This window comes from Alligator mississippiensis, chromosome 4 (genome assembly GCF_030867095.1).
Source record: "Alligator mississippiensis isolate rAllMis1 chromosome 4, rAllMis1, whole genome shotgun sequence".
Classification (NCBI taxonomy): Eukaryota; Metazoa; Chordata; order Crocodylia; family Alligatoridae; genus Alligator; species Alligator mississippiensis.
The window spans coordinates 210095702-210118170 of NC_081827.1; the positions used below are offsets into that span (position 1 = coordinate 210095702).

A 22469-nucleotide genomic window follows, 5' to 3' on the forward strand; every position below is an offset into this window, starting at 1 on the left:
CCTGTCTGGGTTCTCTCAGAACTTCAGCAAAATAAAACCCATCCCTGCAAAACATTTTAGTATTATGGAATTGAAACTGTAACATCTTATTTTTTTCCAACCAGTTCTAGAAATTACAGCTACCTAATTTTTTGGCAAGGGGGAGCTTCAGAGGAAAATCTCCCATGTCCCAGATTGTTATGTGGTTTTAGCAATTCTGCTATTGAATTGCCTACTAGGAATAGCCTTAGTGACTATAGTAGCGACTTGAACGAGGGGGTGAATAGCACCCTGTTCGAATTTGCTTATGATACCAAGATTTGGGGCAAGGTGGGCATGCTAGAAGGGAGGGACAGGATACAACTGGACCTGGACAGGTTATAGGGGTGTGCGAATATGAATAGGATGGGACTCAATACTGACAAGTGCAGGGTACTGCACTTGCGCAGAAAGAACCAGCAGCATACCTACAGGCTGGGGAACTCCCCTCTTGAAAGAACAGTGGTAGAAAGAGGTCTTGGAGTCATTATCGATTCTAAAATGAACATGGGCCGCCAGTGTGAGGACGCGGTCAGGAAGGCTAGCCACACCTTGTCATGCATCCACAGATGAATCATGAGCAGGGCCAAGGAGGTGATCCTCTCCCTCTATACAACATTGGTCAGGCCACAGTTGGAGTACTGCGTCCAGTTCTGGGCATCGCACTTCAGGAGGGATGTGGCCAGCTTTGAGAGGGTCCAGAGGAGGGCCACTCACATGGTCAGGGAGCAGCAGGGCAGGCCCTACGGGGAGAGGCTACAGGATCTGAACCTGTTCAGCCTTCACAAGAGAAGGCTGAGAGGGGATCTGGTGACCATCTATAAACTTACCAGGTGGGGACCAGAGGGGAATGAGTGAGACCCTGTTCCCCGAGCGCCTCCCAGAGTAACAAGGAATAACAGCCACAAGTTGATTGAGAGTAGGTTCAGGCTAGACCTCAGGAGGTACTACTTCACAGTGAGGGTGGCCAGGATCTGGAACCAGCTTCCAAGGGAAGTGGTGCTGGCTTCTCCCTTAGAGGTCTTTAAAAGGAGGCTTGATAATTACCTAGCTGGGGTCATTTGAGCTTAAGCTTACCAGGGGTCATATAAGCCCTAGTATTCATTCCTGCCCAGGGCAGGGGGTCAGACCTGATGATCTGCTCAGGTCCCTTCTGACCTGTACATCTGTGAATACTTTCATACATAAAGATACACCTTTCCATCAGTTTGGAAACAGACACGCAGAGTAGGGCAAATTGATTTGGCTTTCATTAAACCTTGCTGTTGTCTGGTGCTACTTAAGAGCAGCCCAAGCCAGCAGTTGTACTGTAATGAATGTTAGATCAAAGCAACATATTCACAATGGTTATGAAGAATAACGAAGCATTTGTAAGAAAAAGATACTCATAAGTGGTCAAAAAACTGAAGAATGGCAAATGATTTTGTGTGCTATGGAGACCATAAACTTTAACTCTTATGCTAACAAAACAAATATTAGACTATTGAAAAAGGAAAACTGAATGATTTACTAGAGCAGTATGAAAGTAATAATGATGATCATTAGTGCCTGCATAATATTCATAACCAGAAGATCTAAGAATGACATTATCCTCATTTGTTCTTTGGGAAACTGAGGTGCAAATCCTAGGTCACTTGCCCAAGGTAGCGTGATGATTCATGCTAAGCCCATGAATACTATACATCCATGGTTATCTGAACCACTTTGGAAAACACCTGCTGAAAATCTATTGGGTATCTAAAATTGTTAGAAGCAGTGAAACCACAGCATTTTGTGAGAAATTATACATGCTAATACTAATAATACACAATGTAAAATTAGGCCAAGCTGAACAGTAGAGATATCAAATTCAGCAGCACTTAGAGCAGTGTGTTGTACAGTGCCAGCAGTTGCAAGTTATTGCATCAAACTTTAGGTTCTGCACTCACTGTATTGAATAGCTCTTAAAACAGAATAAGTTATCCATTACAGCAGGGTTGTCCAACTTGCAGGCAGGTGGGGGGCACACGTCACATGGACAAAGTCCCAGAAGCCATACAAGGCACGAGCTGCAGACTTGGGGCTGCTCACGGTGTGGGCAGCCCTCACCCTGGGCTCTACCCAGCCATAAGGGTAGTCTAGTGCTCCCACTTTTTCTCTCCCCCACTGTGCACACAGCATTGGCAGCCCAGCTTCCTCTCTTTTTGGCCATGCAGGCAATCTGTTCTGCCCCATGCCACACATGCAGCACCACTCTCCTCTCCTCTCCTCCCCTTTCCTCTCCTCTCCTGGCCTCTGACCCACCTGCAGTGCAGGCAGCCTGGCTTATGCCTTGCTCACATAGCAGCTCAGCCCCACTCCCTGCCATGCATCCAGCACAGGCAACCTGGGTAGGGACCATATGTGCAGCTCAGGCACCCCAGCCCCCTCCTGCTGCACCTCCCCACCCTTAGAAGCAGGGGCAGGAGATAGAAGCCAGGGGGAGGGCAGAGGAGTGCTAAGAAACCAGCTTCTGCGGCAGAAAATCACAGAGGTTTGGAAGAAAGGCAGTGGTGGTCTAGGAGCCTATAGGCCACGTGCTAACACTTTGGGGGCTGCACGAGGCCCAAGGGGTGCCAGTTGGACAGCCCCAAGGTACATCAGAGAAGTGCCATACTGGGTCAGACCAATGGTCCACCTAGCTGAGTGTCCTGCCTCTGACAGTAGCAAATGTGGATGCTATACAGTAAGAGCATTGAACCAGGTATCTCTAGAGTGATCTAGAGATCACTCTCTATTCAATACCCTTCCTGGCATACATCATTTATTGGGTTAGAGATGCCAGAGGAAACAGCTCAACCATTCTGTTCAATAACCATTAATGTATCTATCATCCTTTTTGATTAATTTATCCTTTTTGAATCTGTTATAGTCTCCAACACCTCCTGTGGCAAACAGCATAAACTCTTTGAGTATTTTTTTACAACTTTTTGAAGAAAATGTAAATGCACTTTCAATTCCCACAGCTTCCCCTCAATGAGACAAAATACATACATTTTCTTCAATGTACTATATAAATAAAATGATGGTGCTATTTATTGTATCTGATATAGTTTCAATAGACCATGCTCAGCAACCAAATTTACCAGTAAATCATAAGCCAAAGGAAATCTAAAACTGACTCAAATCAGCAGCATAACAAATAGTGACAGCCATAGTGACAGCTATTTTATTCTCAGAATATTTTTATAACTTGTGCTCATGGGAAAGTGTTAATATATGAATATCATTTGGCTCTGCTCATGAATTAATATGAGCACGCTATTTCTTCTTTCAGGTCACTGGACTCTGGTCAGTATTAGTTGTTTCTAAAATATTAGGAAATCTTTTTCTAGGCCTCCTGGAAAAGTGCCAGGTTGTTTGTAAATGTAATACTTCTCATACATCTGTCACAACCAGCCTTGGATGCTAGAGTCAGATAATATGGTATTAAAAACCAAATAGAGTCCCTGAGATTTTTTTTAAATCAACATCAAAAATAGCTGTTTTATTCCTAAAGTTGTAAGTTTTCTACCTGCTCATGAATTTCTAAATGTATTTTGATGAAAAATGGCTGCCACTGGATGACAATATATATAATCAATTTATGAATCCAAACACTGAAATGATCTTGTAAGATGAAATTCTGGGATTACTGAAGTCACGGACAGTTTGCTTCGCCATGTGTGGGCCCATGGTTTCACCCAATATCTTTTAAATCTTTCTTTTATTCTGGGCTTTACTGGGAGATATGGTATTTTAGTTTTTGCATGATTTTAACATTTTTCCCTTTCTAATTCCCATGTAAGTTAATAGAAACACACTGATGGATTTAGGAGTAAATAAGGGGTAAATGTACTAAAGTGATGTTGTTACTCCAGATTTGTTTTGTTGGAACTAAAAGGTGAAAGTCGCCCTATGCATAAAACAAAGTAAACTCTTTTAGGTCTAAATCTTCCTTACTTAACTCATACAAGTTCAAATGAAATGAGTGAGATTATTTGGGTAAATTGGGAAAATACATTTGACGGCCTGATCCCACAAGATTCTGAGCTCAGTATAGCACAGAATTAGACTTTTTTGGCCCTTCTTAGCTGATTCAAAAACAGTGAGATTCTCTGATGCCGTAAGCTGTGTTGCATTCTGGCATGAAAAAGGAAGACATTTTGTTCAAAAATATATAAGCTGTTTGTGACAGCCCCAAAATTTAGGCTGAACAGTTATTATAATAGGCTTGACCATTGGCTTGGAACTCTGCAGGATTCTGTGGAAGGCAGACTGTCAGTCCACATTCTTTTCTCTTTACTTGAAAAAGCAAAACAAGTAGTCACCTTTATATTGGTAGGTCACTATTGTTACCAAGTTAACTTTTTTCCAGCCTTGGAAAGTGAGACTCATAACTGAAGTGATGCCATTCTGCCTGCCTTCCATAGAGTATTGTGCACTCTGAGAAAGGGAACCTTATATCAAAAGCCCAATAAACTGGGTAAGTTTCAGCTTCTTTATTTGAAATAATAGCATATATCTTTATACAAATTCATTGAAATCTTACAAAGATTTTAGTTTTGAGTTGCTGCAGGACTTCAGATGGCCTCATAGTTAGAAAGGGCCCAAAATGTACCTTTTATTCTTAAAAGATTCTGCAAAACCTAGTATTTGTAGAAATAGTGTTCTATCTTTTTTTTAAATATTAAATATGCTAAATACTTCTAAGCCTTAAATATTCCTCAGAAGTATTTGTGAAATTTGCAGCAGCAGCCTGGTATATGAAAACCAATGAAACATGAAAAGCAAAGAGCGTAAGAGGAAGGTAATAAAACTTGTTGTTAAATTCTTCTCGCACTAAGGAGGCCTGATCCAAAGCCTGATCAAATCAATGGGTTTAGCAAGAAGAGAAATAATTATAGGTATCTTGTAGAAATAGGGTTTTCAGCCTGCAAACATCTCTATTAGCTGAACATCTTAGTAAAATAAACCTTTGTTGTATGTTGATGCACATACTAACATAAAGACTACTTTAATTACAAATTCTTTATAAATACATGATTTTTTATTCTTATGTACATAAATATTAATTTTCCTTACTATCATAATAGCATAGCCCATGGATGGGTGGATTCTATTCACCATCCCAGGCCAGTTCCCATAATTAGGTGTTCGCCTTTCCTGTTTCCTTCATACACTGGGGACAGACCTGAAAGAATATTAACACTGTTGTTTTAATATTAAAAACTTTTTATAGAGGTAGAATATAAACCCTTTGTAGTGTATTTCAATGAGTGCATCTTGCAGCAGTTTAGAGATTCTGCATATAATAGTTGCCATATATAAGCTACTTGAACAAATACAAGATTATAGTTGCAAAGTCAAGTACTCAGAAATTATGAGGTACCAGAATTAAGATTGTCTGTGTATTTATAAGAAGGTCTGCTTCTGTGGAAACATTAAATGACACTCTTCAATATCATGAACACATGCTATCTTTACAACAAGATCCTCCCCTCAGTCACGTCACAGAATGGATAGTGTTTACCTAATGAACAGCTCTTCAGTATTTGTCATCTTTGTTAATTGTGCAGCCACAGGCCTTATTTACTGCACACTATTCCAACCTTCTCTGAAGGCAATTTCCTAATGGACTTTTCACCATAATGTCTGAGTGCTTCTCACATATTAGGCAGACAAGGTTATTTCAGTAAACACAATGAATGGATCCAGACCATGCCATGACAAGAAATGTAAAACCTGCCAACGCATCTCCACCACCCCCACAATTACTACACCCCACTACAGAACCATCAACATCCCTGGATCTTACACCTGCACCTCCAGAAATGTTATATATCTCATCCAGTGCACCAAATGCCCTGATGGAAAATATGTAGGAGAAACCAAACAACAACTGTGTACCAGAATGAAAGCACATCGAAAATCTATCAAAATCAAGAATACCCAATTACATGTGGGGGCACATTTCTCACTAGAAAACCACTGTGTCTCCAGTTTCTCAGTTCTAATCCTCAGAGGGAATTTACAAAACACCTTTCAAAGACAAACCTTCAAATTTTACTGCATCAACTTACTGGATACAAAAAATCATGGACTAAATATAGACATTGGATTTATGACACATTATAACTTGCCTGACATCTGACTCCCTAGGTAACTTTTCTGCCATTTGCCATCTATATTCATCTCTCTCCCCCCGACACACACACACCTGTGTCTCACCCATCAACTACCTCAATTTACATTTTAATTGACTGGCTTTCTCGCATGCATACTGGCTTCTGACTTATTTACTATTCCATCCAGGAAGAGCACAGACCAATTGTAGCTGCTTTCTCAACCTGATAAAGGGTATTTGTACCTAAAAGCTTGCAAAAAAGATTTTTTCCAACTATTTGAGTTGGTCTAATAAAAGATATCAGATTTACCCAAAGAGCCTTGTCTGCCTATGTCCTTAGACCAACACAACTACAACCTATACCCTCTCATATATTAGTATGTTTATTTTTACAACACTCCTGTGCAATGGTAGATATTTTTATTATCCTTATTTTACAGATGAGAAACTGAGGCACAAATGGATTCAGATTAAAGGTCTTTGGCGAATTTAGCACTGAAGCTTTACACCTCTACTGAGTATTTCATACAGCTTTGAATAGAACTCAGGAATTCCTTGCTCCTAGTTCTGTACCTTAATCACAAGACCATTTGCCTCACCTCCGCTATCCCAACACTGATAGAACTAAATAGAATTTTAATCAGCCATTTTGTTTGGAATGGGGTTTGCATAATTTTTGACTGACTGAAGGTAACATGTTGAATTTTAATTGTTACCAGGAGATTGAGCTTCTTAGAAAATTCTAAGCAACAGAACCTTTTAGCTTTACAGTCTGATTAAGTACACAAAGTGGGGTTTTTTCAGTAGTCCGTGAATGACTGAGCTGTAATTAACCTTAGTCACTAGCACTTGCTTTTGCTATTATTTTGTGTAGTATAGGCACATCATCTGTGGAGTAAATTAAAACATTAACAAAGTCAACCATTATCCAAATGCAAGACATCTACCATATAGACCAAGGGCGGGCAAAATACAGCCCGTGGAGTGGATGAGCATGGGGCAGGGGAGGGGCCGCTCCCCCCCATGCTCAACTTTTCCCCGGACTCCTTCGCTGCTCCTTCCTACTGTGAAGGAAAGCAGCCCTTCCCTGCCATGTGGCCAGCACTCCCAGCTGCAGCTGCTCGCAGACCACATGGGGCTGTCCAGAGCAGGCACAGGCAGCCCCACATGGGCTGCGATCAGCTGCAGCACAGGGTGCCAGCCATGGGTTAGGCGAGGGGCCACTTTCCCCATGCCCCATGCTCAGCACCACTTTGTAACCCAGCCCCGCTGCCAGCCTCAGCCACACGCTGGCTCCAGGCTGGCCTGTTGGGGCTGCGCATGGCAACAGCAGCTGTGGCCCTCCCCACTTGCTGCGCCAGGCAGTGTATGCCACCACTGCCCCTGTGCTGCCCAGAACGCAGCAGCCAACACTGCCTAGTGCGGCAAGCAGGGGGGCCAAAGCTGCTGCCACCGCGCACAGCTCCAATGGGCGAGCCTGGCAGCAGGATAAGGTTACAAGCTGGTGCTGAGTGCAGGGAAAAGTGGACCTTAGCCTGCCCCGTGGCTGGTGCCCTGCACTGCAACCGCTTGCAGCCTGTGTGGGGCGTGAGCTGTGAGTGCCTGCAGCAGGGAGCACCATCCATAGGACAGGAGAGGGGCTGCTCTTCCCCATGCTCAGCACCAGCTTCTTCCCTGCCAGTGAGCAGGGGGTCAGCGCTGCGCGCTGCCCCCCGCCTGTACCGCTGGGCACTGGGAGTGAGTGGGCAGGGAGCCGGCGGGATCACAGGGCCAGCGCAGGTGGGGCCCAAAGCAGGGTGGCAGGGGTACATGATCCCAGCCAGCAGGGGCTCTGTGGAACCAGACCAGCTCCCCCCTCTCCTTGCTGGTGCACCCTAGCCTGGCTTCACAGACCCCTGCAGCCTGTGCCCCGCTTTGGGCCCACCGGTGCTGGCCCTGGGACATTGGTCCCAAGATGGTGACCAGGGGGTGGGGCACCTGTCAATAGGCGGAGCTACCCATGCAACCCTCGAAAGCCTGCCAAAACTGGGTAAGCGGCCCTCTGCCCAAAATAATTGCCCGCCCCTGATATAGATGCTCAGAATTACAGGAAAAAGGGGATACTCTTAAGTCTTTTACCAAGGCACTTATCCTGCAAATGCTTACAAACAGGCCTCACCCTAATACCATGAGAAGTCCCACTGAGTAGGGCTAGTCTTGGTAGCATTATTGAGCGTATGCATAAGTGTTCACAGGATTTGGGCCTGAGAAAAAGTGCATTGCTATTATAGCAATTCCTCATGTCATCTAGAGCCTGATCTTGCAAAGTGTCACACTCCTCACTGGTAACCAATAAAAGTTGAAAATACTCAGCATCTTGAAAACCTCTTGGGGTGTATCTATATCACATTTCCGGGCATTCCCAAGAATGAACGCTTTCAAGCATACCCCTCCCATCTCATCTCTCTTGTTTGTACCAAATCTGGAAATACCCTGGTAACATCACTCTAGGAGCACTTCCAGTGGCTGCACTTAAGCACAGTGAAGACACTGGTCTTGAGAGTGGCTACAGGAGGAACCCCCGAAGCAGCTTCACGACTGCATTTCAAGGTTTGGTGTGTGGGACTTGAAACAAATGGGGGGGCATGCTCAGGAGTATCATAAAATATCAGGGGGACAGTGTAGACCAAAATCTTTACTGCCGGGCACCAGAGACCCTGATAGAATGGCCAGTGAAGTTGGAAAGAATTCGACTGAGCTCTGTGCAAGACAGTGTGTTCGTTGGGAGTAAGAGCAGGCACCGGGTAATGTAGGGCCCCTGTTAGACTCAAATGGTAATCTTGTGGCTACGCCAGATGAGAAGACGGAAATCTTTACCAAGTTCTTTGCCTCTGTTTTCTTGGACAGGGAACAGGACAGCTCTCCCACCACAGGTAGGGGCAATCTTGAGGATAGCACTGCCAGGCCTCAGGTCTGCGCAGAAGTAATTAGGGATCTTCTGGAAGGGCTGGATGTTTTCAAATCTGCGGGCCCTGTTGCCCTACACCTACGGGTGTTGAGGGAGCTGGCAGGGGTCATTACTGTGCCCCTGGCCTGGCTGTACGAGCAATCATGGTCCACGGGCCAGGTGCCTGGAGATTGGAAACTAGCTAATGTGGTCCCCATCTATAAGAAAGGGAGGAAGGAGGACCCAGGAAACTATAGGCCCATAAGCCTCACATCAGTCTTGGGGAAAATCCTTGCAAAAATCATTAAGGAGCACATCTGTGAGGAGTCAGCAGGGGAGATCATGCCCAGAGGAAATCAACATGGGTTCATCAAAGGCAGGTCCTGCCAGACCAACCTGATGGCCTTTTATGACCAGGTAATTAAATCCCTGGGTGATGGTGTTGCCATGGATGTAGTCTTTATGGACTTTAAGAAGGCCTTTGACACTGTCTCTCACCCCATTCTCATAAACAAACTGAGCGACTGTGGTATTGATGCCTACACAGTTGGATGGGTCAAAAATTGGCTGATGGGGCGCACCCAGAGAGTAGTGGTGGACGGGTCGTACTCGACCTGGTGTGATGTGAACAGTGGAGTCCCCCAGGGCTTGGTCCTGGGGCCTACATTGTTCAACATCTTCATCAGCGACTTGGACGAGGGGGTGGAAAACTCGTTGTCCAAGTTTGCCGATGACACCAAGATGTGGGGAGGGGTAGGCACGCTCGAAGGGAGAGAGAGGCTGCAATTAGACTTAGACAGACTACAGAGGTGGGCGGATGGTAAGAGAATGGGATTCAAGTAGATAAATGCAGGGTGCTGCACCTGGGGAGAAGGAATCCACAGCATACATACAAGCTGGGGAGCTCCCCCCTTGTGAGCACAGATGTGGAAAGGGGTCTTGGAGTCATTATTGACTCCAAGATGAACATGAGCCACCAAAGCCAGACCGCAGCCAGCAAAGCCAACCACACCTTGTCATGCATCCAAAAATGCATCTCAAGCCGGTCCAGAGAGGTTATACTCCCCCTCTACGTGACTTTGGTCCGGCCTCAATTGGAGTACTGCGTCCAGTTCTGGGCACCGCACTTTAAGAAGGATGTGGCCTGGTTGGAGGGCAACAGGGCAGGCCTTATGAGAAGAGGCTAAAGGACCTAACCTGTTCAGCCTGAGCAAATGGAGGCTGAGGGGAGATTTGGTGGCTGCCTACAAACTCGTTAGGGGAGATCAGCAGCAAATAGGAAGAGCCCTATTCTCCCCAGCAGCACCTGGGGTGACAAGGAACAGTGTCCAGAAGCTGCTAGAGAATAGGTTCAGGTTAGAGATTAAGAGGCAGTATTTCACTGTCAGGGTAGCTAGGATCAACACTGACTTCATAACACTTTTTTCATCCAGCACTGAGTTAATTGTCTTTTCATTTTTCTCCCAGATTGTGGCTTAAACGTTCACAAGCAATGCTCCAAGATGGTCCCAAATGACTGCAAGCCAGACCTGAAGCATGTAAAAAAAGTATACAGCTGCGACCTTACAACACTAGTAAAAGCACACTTCACGAAGAGACCAATGGTAGTAGACATGTGCATTAGGGAAATTGAATCTAGGGGTAAGGCACAGTTAATGGACTTTCATTGCTTTGCTAGTAATCTGTTTAGATTGATCTGGGTCATCTAGATTTTTGCTGGATTTATGATTTCTTTTAAAAATATTTTACACAAGGTTCTTTATGACTGCCTGTTACCCTAAATGGTGTATTGCATGCAATATTCAGTCATTCACAAATATCTGTAATTTTTTTTAAAGCTCTCTAGAAAGCAATTCAGGTGGACTCCTAATTACCACAAAAGACATGGATATCTGCAGGGCATGCTTTAAAGGACACAGCACACTGTGTTCAGACAGATGTTAGGGCCCTGCTCTAACTCATGGCACTTTACACAGTGTCATGAATTAGAACCTCCCTTGACCCGACAGACATTCGTCTGTTCAGTCAGCAGGGGGGGCTGGAGGCAGCCAGAACCAGCCCAAGCCAGCAGGTGGGGGTGCTCCAGCAACCTCCCAAAGAGCTGCCAAATCACCCTCCCAACCCCTGCCCCCAGCTCCGGGGCTATCAGCGAGGGAGCTCCCACCTGCTGCATGGCCAGAGCATGTAAGATGGGGTAAGCCCTCTCACCTCTTGGGCCCATGCCAGCTACCCAAGCTGGGATATTGGGAGGAGCTGGGTTGGGCCCCCAAGGTAAGAGACTCCATTCCTCCCCTCCTGCCAGCTGAGGGCCAGAGCCAAGGAGGAGTGGGCAGGGAATGGGCCCCCCTTGCCTCATGGACCCATCCCAGCTATCCCCAGCTAAGATACTGGGGAGAGTCGGGTTGGATCTGTGAGGTGAAGGGGGCTCCATTCTTCCCCCCCCCCCCAAACTCCTCCCTCAGCTCTGGCCATTCAGCAGCCCACAGCTCCCTCCTTCCCTCTGAAGCCCACCTTCCACCCAAAAGATGAACCCTGTAGGGAACACAAGTTTTCTAAAGCGCTCTACTTTTGAGCCTCTTAATGTAATACCTGATTTAACTAGTGTTAATTTATTGTGTGATCAGCCATTTTTAAACCACTCTGCAGCCATGTCCATGGGTTAAGTCATGTCTGTAGAGCACTTTCAGGGGCTAGATCACTCTAAAACTGTCACTTTGTGCCCACAGTGTCACTTAGGAATAGCTGTTTCCTTTTGTTACTCCAGGCCTGAATGATCTCCTGTCTTATAGGCCCTTGACTGATGTTCACTGTAAAACACGATGGGATCTAATCCATGATCCCAACAATTGCACCTCCTGTCATTCCACATCTGTATGGCAGAATGCATGATTTTAGTAGATCCAATGAACCCAGGCTCTCCTGCACCAGCAAGATGAAACGGAGGTGCCTGCAGTCCGCTGATAGTCAGCTGGGGCCAGGAACCAAAGCAGTCACAGGCTGCAGCCAACAATCAGCTGATTAGCAAAACCCTGGCTGGGAGGCACAGGACCTCTGAGATCAGGCTGTGGCAGCCCGATCCTGGGGTCCCTGTGCACTAGGAGAGCAAAAACCCTTGTGCTGCTCAGCTGGGTGGCACATGTGATTTTGGAGTTCCCAGCACATGGGAAGCCTAACGTTAGGCTGTGGTAGCCCCTGTGAACCAGGACCTGTCCAAACCCCATGTGCCACCCAGCTGGGTGGCACTCAGGGTTTTTACTCATCCTCAGGCATGGGAACCTTGGATCTGGCTGTGGCAGCCCAATCCCTGGGTTCTCCTGCAGCCTGTATCATCATCACACCTCAATTTGACATGTATATGTGGCCAGGTCACTTTTTAAGGTGTGATTAACTTATTAATCACATCTTAAATTTAATGTGTCAGGGGCCATAGGGGCCATGTATATTTTTCTTCCTATTTTTATAGGTATATTTTCACCAGGAGCATTGACTGAAGTATAAATTAAAAACAAAACTAGTTGATGCATTTCATGTTCTCCTTTCTTCCAGTTCACATTAAATACTGTTTACAAGCTTATTTGTTTGGCTTCAAAAATATTCACGGTAAAAGTTGGTTTACTAATCTCAATCACCTACTTAAAAAGAATTCACTTGTAATCGGGCTGATATATTTTTCACCCCTGGGAATGATTATTATAAACATGATTGCACAAAATGATTGGATGCTGAGCAGGATGATAGTGAGCAGCTGGTGCAAGGGTCCGGGTTAAAAGGATGAGAATGAAATTGTTTCCTAGTGAAAGGTATGATAAGCCTTTTAAAACTTAGCTGATTCTGACCTACTGCCTTAAATGAAGAATCTGGCACAGAGCAAGTCTATTTTAAGAAAGATGTAAAATTAATACTTATTTTAATCCCATGAAATTGTTCTTATTTAACAGGTCTTAATTCTGAAGGGCTGTATAGAGTCTCAGGATTTAGTGACCTCATTGAAGATGTTAAAATGGCATTTGATAGAGGTACGTTCTTGAGTATTTGCTGCAACTTGATGCTGTTATATTGTAAAGGATTCTTTTCAGACCAAGGGTGCCTCGGCAGTCGTTCCATTTGCCTGCTGGGTTCTACAACAGCAGAGGCTGGATACTCTTCTAAGCATGCATTTGGGAACTGCCTTCTGCTTGGAAAAGCATATGTAAAAGCAATACTTTGGCCTTCAACACTAAAGGCTTACCTCTTCCCTGCAGCAGAATTTGTGATTCTGTGGTACCTGAGGCTTGGGAGTGATGTCACAGGGTGAAAAGGTATTAAACGTTCAAAGTTACTGCCCTCACTTACTAGCAAACCCATCTTTTTCTAGAAGTCAACTGGAGAAGAAGCCCTCTCTCTGGACAACAGATCTAAAATAGTGATACAACCACAGAAACTAAACATATCCTCTTCCACTGAAGACAGTGGTTGAAGTTAAGAGTTTCCATTCTCACCACTTGATAGCAACAATCAAGGACAGGACTGCTCCCTTCAGCTATAGAAATTCCTGCCAGTACTCATCCCTTTCTGCCTCTCCAAACTAGCAGAACTACACAGAGAGATCTGACAAATGTGTTTTTGGCACAGGGATTAGCAGGGATCGATTGGGGTTTTCCATTTGCCACAGAAAAACACAGATTTTCTCCTTTAAAGGAGAAAAACCTGGAAAATGGCAGGTTTCCCCTTGCAGGCTGGCCGAGTTCCAGCCTCCAATGGGCTGCTTGGGGCTGGGGAGAGCAGGATGCATGGGGCAGGGGGAGCCAGCACGAGAGGGTGCACCACACTGCCATGATTGCCAAAGTGAGGTACCCCCTGCCTGCCCAGCAGTAGTAGGTGGCACAACTCCGTGCCACCATTACTGCTTCGCCTCACCTTGGCAACCTTGGTGGCATGGCACTCCCTCCCATGCTGGGTCCTGTCCACTGAGCCATAGAGGCAGCTCCTGCTCGGAGCTGGTCCAGCCTGGCTACAGCCCTGCGCCCCACTGTGGACACAGAAATCTGGAGGGGAGCACGTGTCCTTCCCCGCCCTGCCAATGCATTGCCTGTGCCCCACCACCCCCCCATACATTGCCTGTGCTCACGACCCTCTTGCCCACACACCTATCTCCTTCCTCTCACACTGGGGGGGGGGGGGGGGGGGGGGGGGGGCTGGGGCTGAAGGGCAGTAGGTCAGGAACGAGGGGCACTGGCAGGATCAGGGGGCTGCAGGTTAGGAGTGAGGCACCAGCAGAGCTGGGGGGGGGGGGGGGGGCGCTGTGGCTTGTGATTGAGGGGCAACGGCAGGGGTAGGGCACCAGCATATCAGGGCTACTCAGCACCACAAAGCAGAGAGGGACAAAGCTGCAGCTGAACCTGTATCCTGGTGAGCAAAGGGGGGCAGAAGGAGCTCTGATTTTCTATAATAAAAAAAACAAAAACACCAAAATATATAGGTATTTAAAATTTATTTTATTACCATGATTGAGGCACTGGTAGGCTTCCAAATTGCTTTAAAATTGTAAATATATCAATAAAACATTGTGTTCAACTGGTACCTATACATATAGTGGTGTTTCATTTTAATCATGGAAAAACATGGATTTGGGGTTTTTAAAGAGAGAAAACCAGGATCCTTGGTGATTAGGAATAGCTGACCTACAGCAGAGTTGTTGTTAAAACAAGTCAAAAGGGAAATTCCTATATCTTTTGTCGTTAATTTGGGATGAAAAAGGGACTGGTTCCTATAAAAACGGGTTTTAGGTCTTTGTTGTGAAACTGAACTTCCCAGTCAAAAAGCAGTTCTGTAAGTTACAGTTTACAAGCTCGAGAGTCTGGCATGGTGCTTATCTTAATACTGTTTGCTAAACAGACTAGGTTTTCTCATTGCATACTAATTTAATTATTTGTAATTCTAAAACTTTAACATCAGCCGCCTTCTGCCTGCAGATGGGGAAAAAGCAGATATTTCTGTGAATATGTATGAAGATATCAACATTATAACGGGTGCACTTAAACTGTACTTCAGGGACTTGCCAATTCCACTCATCACATATGATGCCTACCCAAAATTTATAGAGTCTGCAAGTAAGTATAAAATATATTTCTCCTGTTTTTCTTTCTGTTCACTTTAATTTCTCTCCTCTTTATAACATGCCTTATTTATTAGCAGTGCCCTTTAGAGTCTTCACCAGGCTCTATATGTTATGCTTTAGCAGGGCTAATTACATACCGTGAATAATAAGAGTTAAGTATGGCACTACTTGGATACATTTTTTCCTCCCATTTTTCTCAAATACTTCCTTTTGCCGTACATACTAAGAAATGAGTCCCAGTTTTACCAGCCAACAATATAATTTAAAGTGTGTCTTTATTTTCCTTGATTTGCAACAAGGTTATTTACAAAAGTGATTAGAAATAAAGCAAGAACACCTTTAATCTGTGTGGATGACGTTCTGATCAGTGGGAAAGATAAAATTCCAACTGACTTCAGTAGGGCCAGGATTTCACATCTTGATTACTTGAGCAAAATTAATCCAATCAGTAATGGTGAGCATCTTTGTCAGTATCTTATGAAGAACGTTTGGTGGACTCAATCCAGTTCTTAATGGAAAGATATCCACGTCCCAAAACCCTCACTGGCTGTGCTTATTCTTGGCAATGCATTGGAGAGGTTAGGGACTGAGAGGTTATTGTGACAGTCAACCCATCACTTCAATGGGAACTTTTCCAGAACATAGTGTGAGGCTTATAGATATGTTTGGAGGTAAACAAATTTAACTATGAGAACTTGGCTCCGAATGTTTTGTGGCCCCCTCTCCACCCCCCAACTAGATGGTTCTGTTCTTCTGTAATTAACTATCTGTAATGATATTTAAATATTTTTCTTTCAGAAACCACAGATCCTGATGAACAGTTGGAAATCCTTCATGAAGCACTGAAACTTCTGCCACCTGCACATTGCGAAACCTTAAGATATCTCATGGCACATTTAAAGAGGTAAGTGGTTTATTTAAAACAAAGAATTACTAAATTTAATGGAATTAAAAGCCAGTGTGAGGCCTCTGAGAGAGTCTGTTGAAGCTTTAAGGATGCATTTTAGAGCTTGCACAGGCTTCCATGAAGCAAATTCCATGGAGTTTTTTGGTAACATTATACACAATGGGCGTTGTTGTACCTGAATGAATAAACAAGTATAATAAAGGAACAACATATTAAAATGCACCAGAACACATACACAAACATTGTGCTTTCTTCCATTCTCTGCTTCAAGAGGCTTCAAGATCTTAGACCAATAAAAAACAATACAATTTTGAAGTAAGAAAGTAATATGTCTAACAGATTTGCACTGAATATGTAAGCACTGGGAATACGTACAAGGCAAGAAACAATTGCTCTTCTGCCACCACAGAGAGTAAAAAACATGCAAATTGGTTAAAACATCTATTTTAGCTTCTTGAGTGACACACACCTAATGGCATTTATGAATAATCATCTTTTACCTTTATAAATAGCTTTGTTTTAAAACTGTATGTAGTAAAAACATAGTTCAACTTTAGGATATGCTGCCTGCTAGGTATAGCTGGAAAATACATCTCCAGAGCTATTACCTATTCTTCATCAGGTATGTCAGTGTCCATTTATTACAGTGGCCCTTTCCTTGAATGTATTAGAACTGACACAGGAATAGGAAGCCTGCAACAAATCAGTTGCAAAGCAATAATTTTCTACATCCTGTTGTTCAAGAGTTGATGTTGCTGATCTAATTAGCAGGTCACTTCAAAAGCCTTGGATTGCTGCTCAGGATAAGCGGGAAGAAGGAACAACATAAATCACAATATTTGAATTATATTTCCTTTCTAATTTTTAAGATACTTAGTCTAAAGAGCTGTATGAGGGAATAGCTCATTGTCTTTGCCAAATTTGGCTAAACATGCATTGGACCTTATAAAATGAGGACATTGAGTTTTGGAAGCTTCAGTACAATTCATCCAACCAGGAAAAAAAAATTAAATCTTGACAATAATTTTATATGCCCGAAGGCGTTTTACTGAGATGGTGCTGCAATAAAAAAGAACTTCAACCCATGAACTTCACAGCAATGGATATTGAGTCATTTATGAGAATTCTGATGGATTTGGTTTTTTTCTCTGTTAAAGCAGTAATGTACATTAAATCCTCTATTTAATCTGTGAACCAGCTCATTGCAGATCTGAATTTGTTTTACGGAGAGAAGCAATTAACAGCCATAAAGCAGAAGCTTAGTGTCTCTAGACAGTGGTTTATTTATTATTGTTCTTCGAGTAAGCAGAAGTTGGGGAGGCCCTCATTCTGTTTCTGTACTCCATAAGCATGTTCAGTCTAAGTATACTCTATATATTCTGTCCTGTGTACATATATGGCATATTACATTCAGTTGTTCATCTGAAGTTAATAGAGTAACTGGAAAAGGCATCATGAACTCCATGGCCTCTACTGGTGGAACCTAGGTTCCAGAATCCAGCAATAGAAAGTTGCTCTAAGCCAGGGCTCAGCAGCACGGGCAGCCTGTAATCCTGCTTTCTCAGAGACCCTGGAGCAAGTTGATATGACCCAGAACTGGTGTAGACCTTCCAAAGCACTGTCTTGCCAACTTTGTTAAATGGCCTTTACAAATAAAAATCTAGTGGGGCCCTGGCTGGATTTAATACTATCACAAGGTGATTCCTTCTGTAGGTGCAGCTGCCTTATATGTGCAGCAAAGTGGAATTTGCACTGTCTGTTCCTGAAGGAGAGATTCTGATCCATAGTGCATCATTGCAGAGGCCTGTGGGCAGCAGATCGCAGCTCTGCCCCATCTGCAGCCCCATGCTGTCACCGCCCCAAGATCGGGGGACCTCCCCATCCCTGCCCGCCCATCTCGCTTCTGGTAGCAGCCCCATCTCAGCTGCCTGGCCATGCGCGCTGCCCATGCGGGTCACACCACTGGTGGTGGGTGCAGGGAGGACAGGCTGTGGTGCCTAGACAGCAGGGGTCATAAATGGCCTCCAATTGGGTGCATTTATAAACTGCACAAACAGTATTTCTCTGCATCCACCTCTTGTTGCCTAGGACCACTCTTTCCAACTCTAGTATAGTTATGTACAGTGCTGACAGTCACTAACCCCTGGCCACTGCATACAATCTCTGTGTGGTCCCTGTTACAAGAAGGATCCTCTCCATAGGCTTTCAAAAAGGTGAAGAGCTTGCTCCTTGCTCTTCTCTTGCCCCTGGATTTTCAGGCATATGTTTTTATGCCCCATCGTAGCAATCAATACTTAGCAGGAGGTACCTGGTGTTTAACAAAAAACATTGTCGTTTGCAGGGTAACACTTCATGAAAAGGAGAATCTCATGAATGCAGAGAATCTTGGCATTGTTTTTGGACCAACCCTCATGCGAGCACCAGAACTAGATGCAATGGCTGCACTGAATGATATCCGGTATCAGAGACTTGTGGTGGAAATGCTTATAAAAAATGAAGACATTTTATTTTGAATTGTTTGGGTTTTTTGTAAAAAGGAAAAAGGAAACAACAATATTCTATAGATGAAGGAATATTTTAAAATAATTTAATTGGCTCTCTTGTAGCTGAATTCCATATTTGCTATAGCTTTTAATGTATGCAGGATAAAAATGAAGGAACTCTGTGTCGTTTCTGTAGTGCCATTCAGCTGATGTTGACAAAAGATTAGCACATACTTTCCAGTACTAGTGATCCTGGGTGTTTATCATGTTTTAAAAATAAGTAAAAACTAAACCTACTGCATGATTGGCTCCCTATCCTCCCTGTTTTGGTGAGGGTATGTCTGCAAAGGAAACAACAGAACTGATGCAGCATCTTTGTTCTGGATAGTTTGTGATTGTAATTCAGCATGTTTCTCAGTGTAAACCTGTTGTGATTTGCTTTTATGTTCTATGTAATTGGTTTCTAATACTAAAAAGAAAGCAGATTTCTGTGAAATGGGGCCTCTGGCTGTACCTTGACATTTCCTATCATCCTTTTCCCACTTTCTTGGGTGATTTCTCCCTGATTCCCCTCAGTTCTTTTGCCAGGTAGTAATTTGTTTTAACAGGAGCAAGATGTGTACTTTGAATGTAACTTTAAATAATTTTCCATGCCTTTTATGGTGATTGCAGTAAAACCTGCAACACTGAACAATGTTTCCTTTAGTATTATTGTTATTTCGGTTGTAATTTGTATTTTTATCTGGCATGCATATATTAATTTATTAAATTTTGCTTTTAGAAATCTTACACACCATCCTGTTTTCCTGTTTAATGAACATGGTTTATGAACATGGTTTAAAGTGTTTTTCTTTAACATTTATAATTAGCACTCAGTCTATCAAACAGAGTTTTACTGAAAAGAGACAATTCATAGCTACTGTAACTTTTGCAAGACAGTCCTATTCTTATATAGCTTCTAGTCTGATAATTGTGTTACGGTTTGCATATTAGATTCTCATTATTATTCTATTTGAAAAATGCCTTAATTATTGACCAAAACATTTTAAAGAGTTCTTCAGTACTTCTTTAAAAAGGGGAGCTAACAAACAAAAGTACTACACAGACATCAGTACCTCAGAAAAAGACAATCTCTCCCAAAAAAGGCTTACAGTTATATTTGTCTGTATACATCAGTATTACAGACAACAGTTATACAAATGTAGACACCCAGAACATCCACTGCTGAATTTCAAGTATACAGAAAATATTTGCTTTCAGCTTAAATTGTTCAACACTGACCCCTCACTCTCCTTCATATCCTCCAAATAAAGGGAATATGACCAAAAATAATAAATAATTCATCCGTTATCTAGGGCAAGAGCAATGCATACAAATTGCTTGTTATCAGCCCTTTTGCAGTCCCTATGATATAACCATGCCATACATTTACATTGTCTCTAGAATTGCTTCTTGGTGTGTCAAGAAATATTCTAGTGCTCAGAACGGAATCTGACTGAATAAATCGGTATTGGTCAGACTAGTATGGTTCGATACAAGCATCATTCTCTCAGTTTTCACTGTTTTTAAAAGACTGGTGTTTCAGTGATTTTTGCTTGGCATTGCTGAAATTCCCTGGACAGTAATAATCTCAGTCATTTTTCATGTTAAGTATTGTGGCTTTCTAGTGAACTAAGAATAGCAGACAAGATAAATCCACACCCTGTGTGTAACTGAACTATGCTTTGGCCTTATCCTAAAACACATTGCATCTGATTCTCTATTGATTTGTCTGTGTGAAATCATATAGAGCAAAATGAGTTCAAACTGGATGTAAAATACTACTATTCTCGTTTGCATTTATTACAGTACAAGGATGAACATTCAGCTTACTATTTCTCTGTAAGACAATAATGGGATCACTTTATCTTATCAACTCTAAAATCTCAGGGACTGCTTAAGGCATCAGCAAGTACACCATTAATGCAAATTCGAATTCTGGAAAAGAAAGGGTCCCCAGACTGGCTAGTGTCGTAGGCAGAAGAATCCCAGCTGTCCCCTGTTGCTGCCTACAGATATCAGAATTTGGCTTCCTGCTTGGAGAAGCTGTTTGTAGCCTGGAGTCGAACAGAAATATGAGAGCCTTATAGAGGGAAGCGGGGAGAAACAGGGGCCTGGAATAAAAATTAGAATGAAGGGAAGCAGGAGAGAAAAGGAGGAAAGCTGGGGTAGAAATAACAAGGATCAGAGGAACGGGACAGGCGTGGGGATGCAGGGATCTGGTATTGTGCATTTGAAGAGGATTTGGCTCATGAGGGATGTAGAAAGGATACAGAGGAGAGAAGCATATAGATGAGGGGCAAAGTCATCAGCTTCAAATGGGTGAGAAGTGGCTGTGATAAGGACGTAGGAGGGGCAACGGACTGTGGAAACTGTTTAAATTGAGAAAGAAAAATAAGACCCCAGGGATGAAGTATGAACCAAAAAGAAAAGAAGGTGGATGGAGAGAGGAGACAAAGCCCCTGGCATTGCAAGTGTAGAGTTGGGTAGGAGATGGCTACAAGAATCCCTGCCACTGAGAGAAGAATAGTAGAAAATGGCATGAGGGAGAAGGCATAGAATTACTGAGTCCTGGTGTGAGGGGAAGAGTAGAGTCCCTAAAAATAGAAGAGCCTTGGATGATGGCACAGGCAGATTGGAGGCAAGCAAGGAGCTTCTAGTGTGTGTGATGCACTTCATTTATATGAGTTACAGTGTGGACAGTCTTCTGGTAGATTGGCACTGACTTGCCCTGTGCAGGGCACTGGTACTCACTAGAACCGAAGAATGGCACGTTGATACAACTACAGTGTTGGATGGAATTTTTGGCTGGGGCTGGTTTAGGGATTATGAAAAAAAACTCCAGCCTTCAGTCAAATTTTAGCTGCTGAAGGGGAGGGAATCCTCCTCTAATTGGCTGCCTGTTCCATTGTCCACACCCTGGGATTAACTCAAGACTGCTCAAGAAGTTAGATCTGCCCCTATCCAACCCTCCACTCCCAGCTAAAACCCTGATAAAAAGAAAGGAGGGACCAGAAATTGCCTAGCAACTCAAAGTAGCTTTGACCACCCTCATCCTCGTTCTCTTTGTAAGCAAGAAGGACCTCACATCTGCTCCTCCTCTTTTCCTTCCTGAACCACCTGGCCTGGAAGGAGTGTAGGGGCCCTAATGCAGCTGCAATTTTCAACTGGAAAGTGGAGAATGAAGGACACGTGAAATGCAGTGTTGAGCCTGGGGAAAGAATTGCTGGAGGATCTGGGAGGGCACTGGGCAAGGTAATAAGCAGAGGCCATGGTGTGGGGACAGGATTGATAGGCAGGTTCACGGATAGAATTAAAGGCTAGGAAGGGGATGGAAGGGTGTGGAGGAGAATTTCTGCAGAACCTAAGTCACCTCAGTGAGTTTGCGAGAGTGGGCAGCCCTGATTGCCACACCAAGGAATAGAATCTAATCTTTTGAAAACCCCTCATTATTAGGAGTGGGGGAGGATGTGAGGGTGTCCAACTATGATTTTTTGATCACTTGTAATACTGTAAATGATTTACTACTGCAATGTGCATGTTAATGAATATTCATTGCCTGCATAAATGAGCTGACAAATTTGCAGCATGGTACATGCTTTATAAACAGGTGCAGTGGTAGTCCTGGATTGGCTGGGCTACTAGCCTCTAGATAAGCCCTTAGCTTGAAGTGCTCTGTGCCCCTTTCTCCTGGGCAGGATGTGGTTGTAGTTGCTGAACCCTCCCATGCCACAGCAATGGCTCTATGTGCCCTGCGCCACAATCTCCAAGTGAGCCCATATGCCTCACGACATTTCCCAAACACCCTCAGACGGTCTGTGCCAGAATCCTAGTCTTCACTCCCTTGCTATGTAAACTCCTGCCCACTTTTCACA

General features: G+C 43.8%; 1 protein-coding gene across 6 annotated transcripts in view; it reads left to right on the top strand.

Annotated features, from left to right (window-relative positions):
* CHN1 (chimerin 1) overlaps positions 1 to 19344 on the top strand; it is a 167299-nt gene extending 147955 nt beyond the window's left edge. For 3 of the 6 annotated variants that reach the window (XM_059727269.1, XM_019480361.2, XM_019480362.2), the window contains 6 exons: positions 10536 to 10709; positions 12615 to 12668; positions 13007 to 13084; positions 15020 to 15157; positions 15964 to 16069; positions 18414 to 19344. In XM_059727269.1, coding sequence (XP_059583252.1) covers positions 10536 to 10709; positions 12615 to 12668; positions 13007 to 13084; positions 15020 to 15157; positions 15964 to 16069; positions 18414 to 18585 — 722 coding nt within the window. In that variant the 3' untranslated portion in view covers positions 18586 to 19344. The remainder of the gene's footprint in view (positions 1 to 10535; positions 10710 to 12614; positions 12669 to 13006; positions 13085 to 15019; positions 15158 to 15963; positions 16070 to 18413) is intronic. The other 3 variants (XM_019480360.2, XM_019480363.2, XM_014599507.3) reach the window with 1 other exon arrangement.
* Positions 19345 to 22469: the final 3125 nt, after the last annotated feature.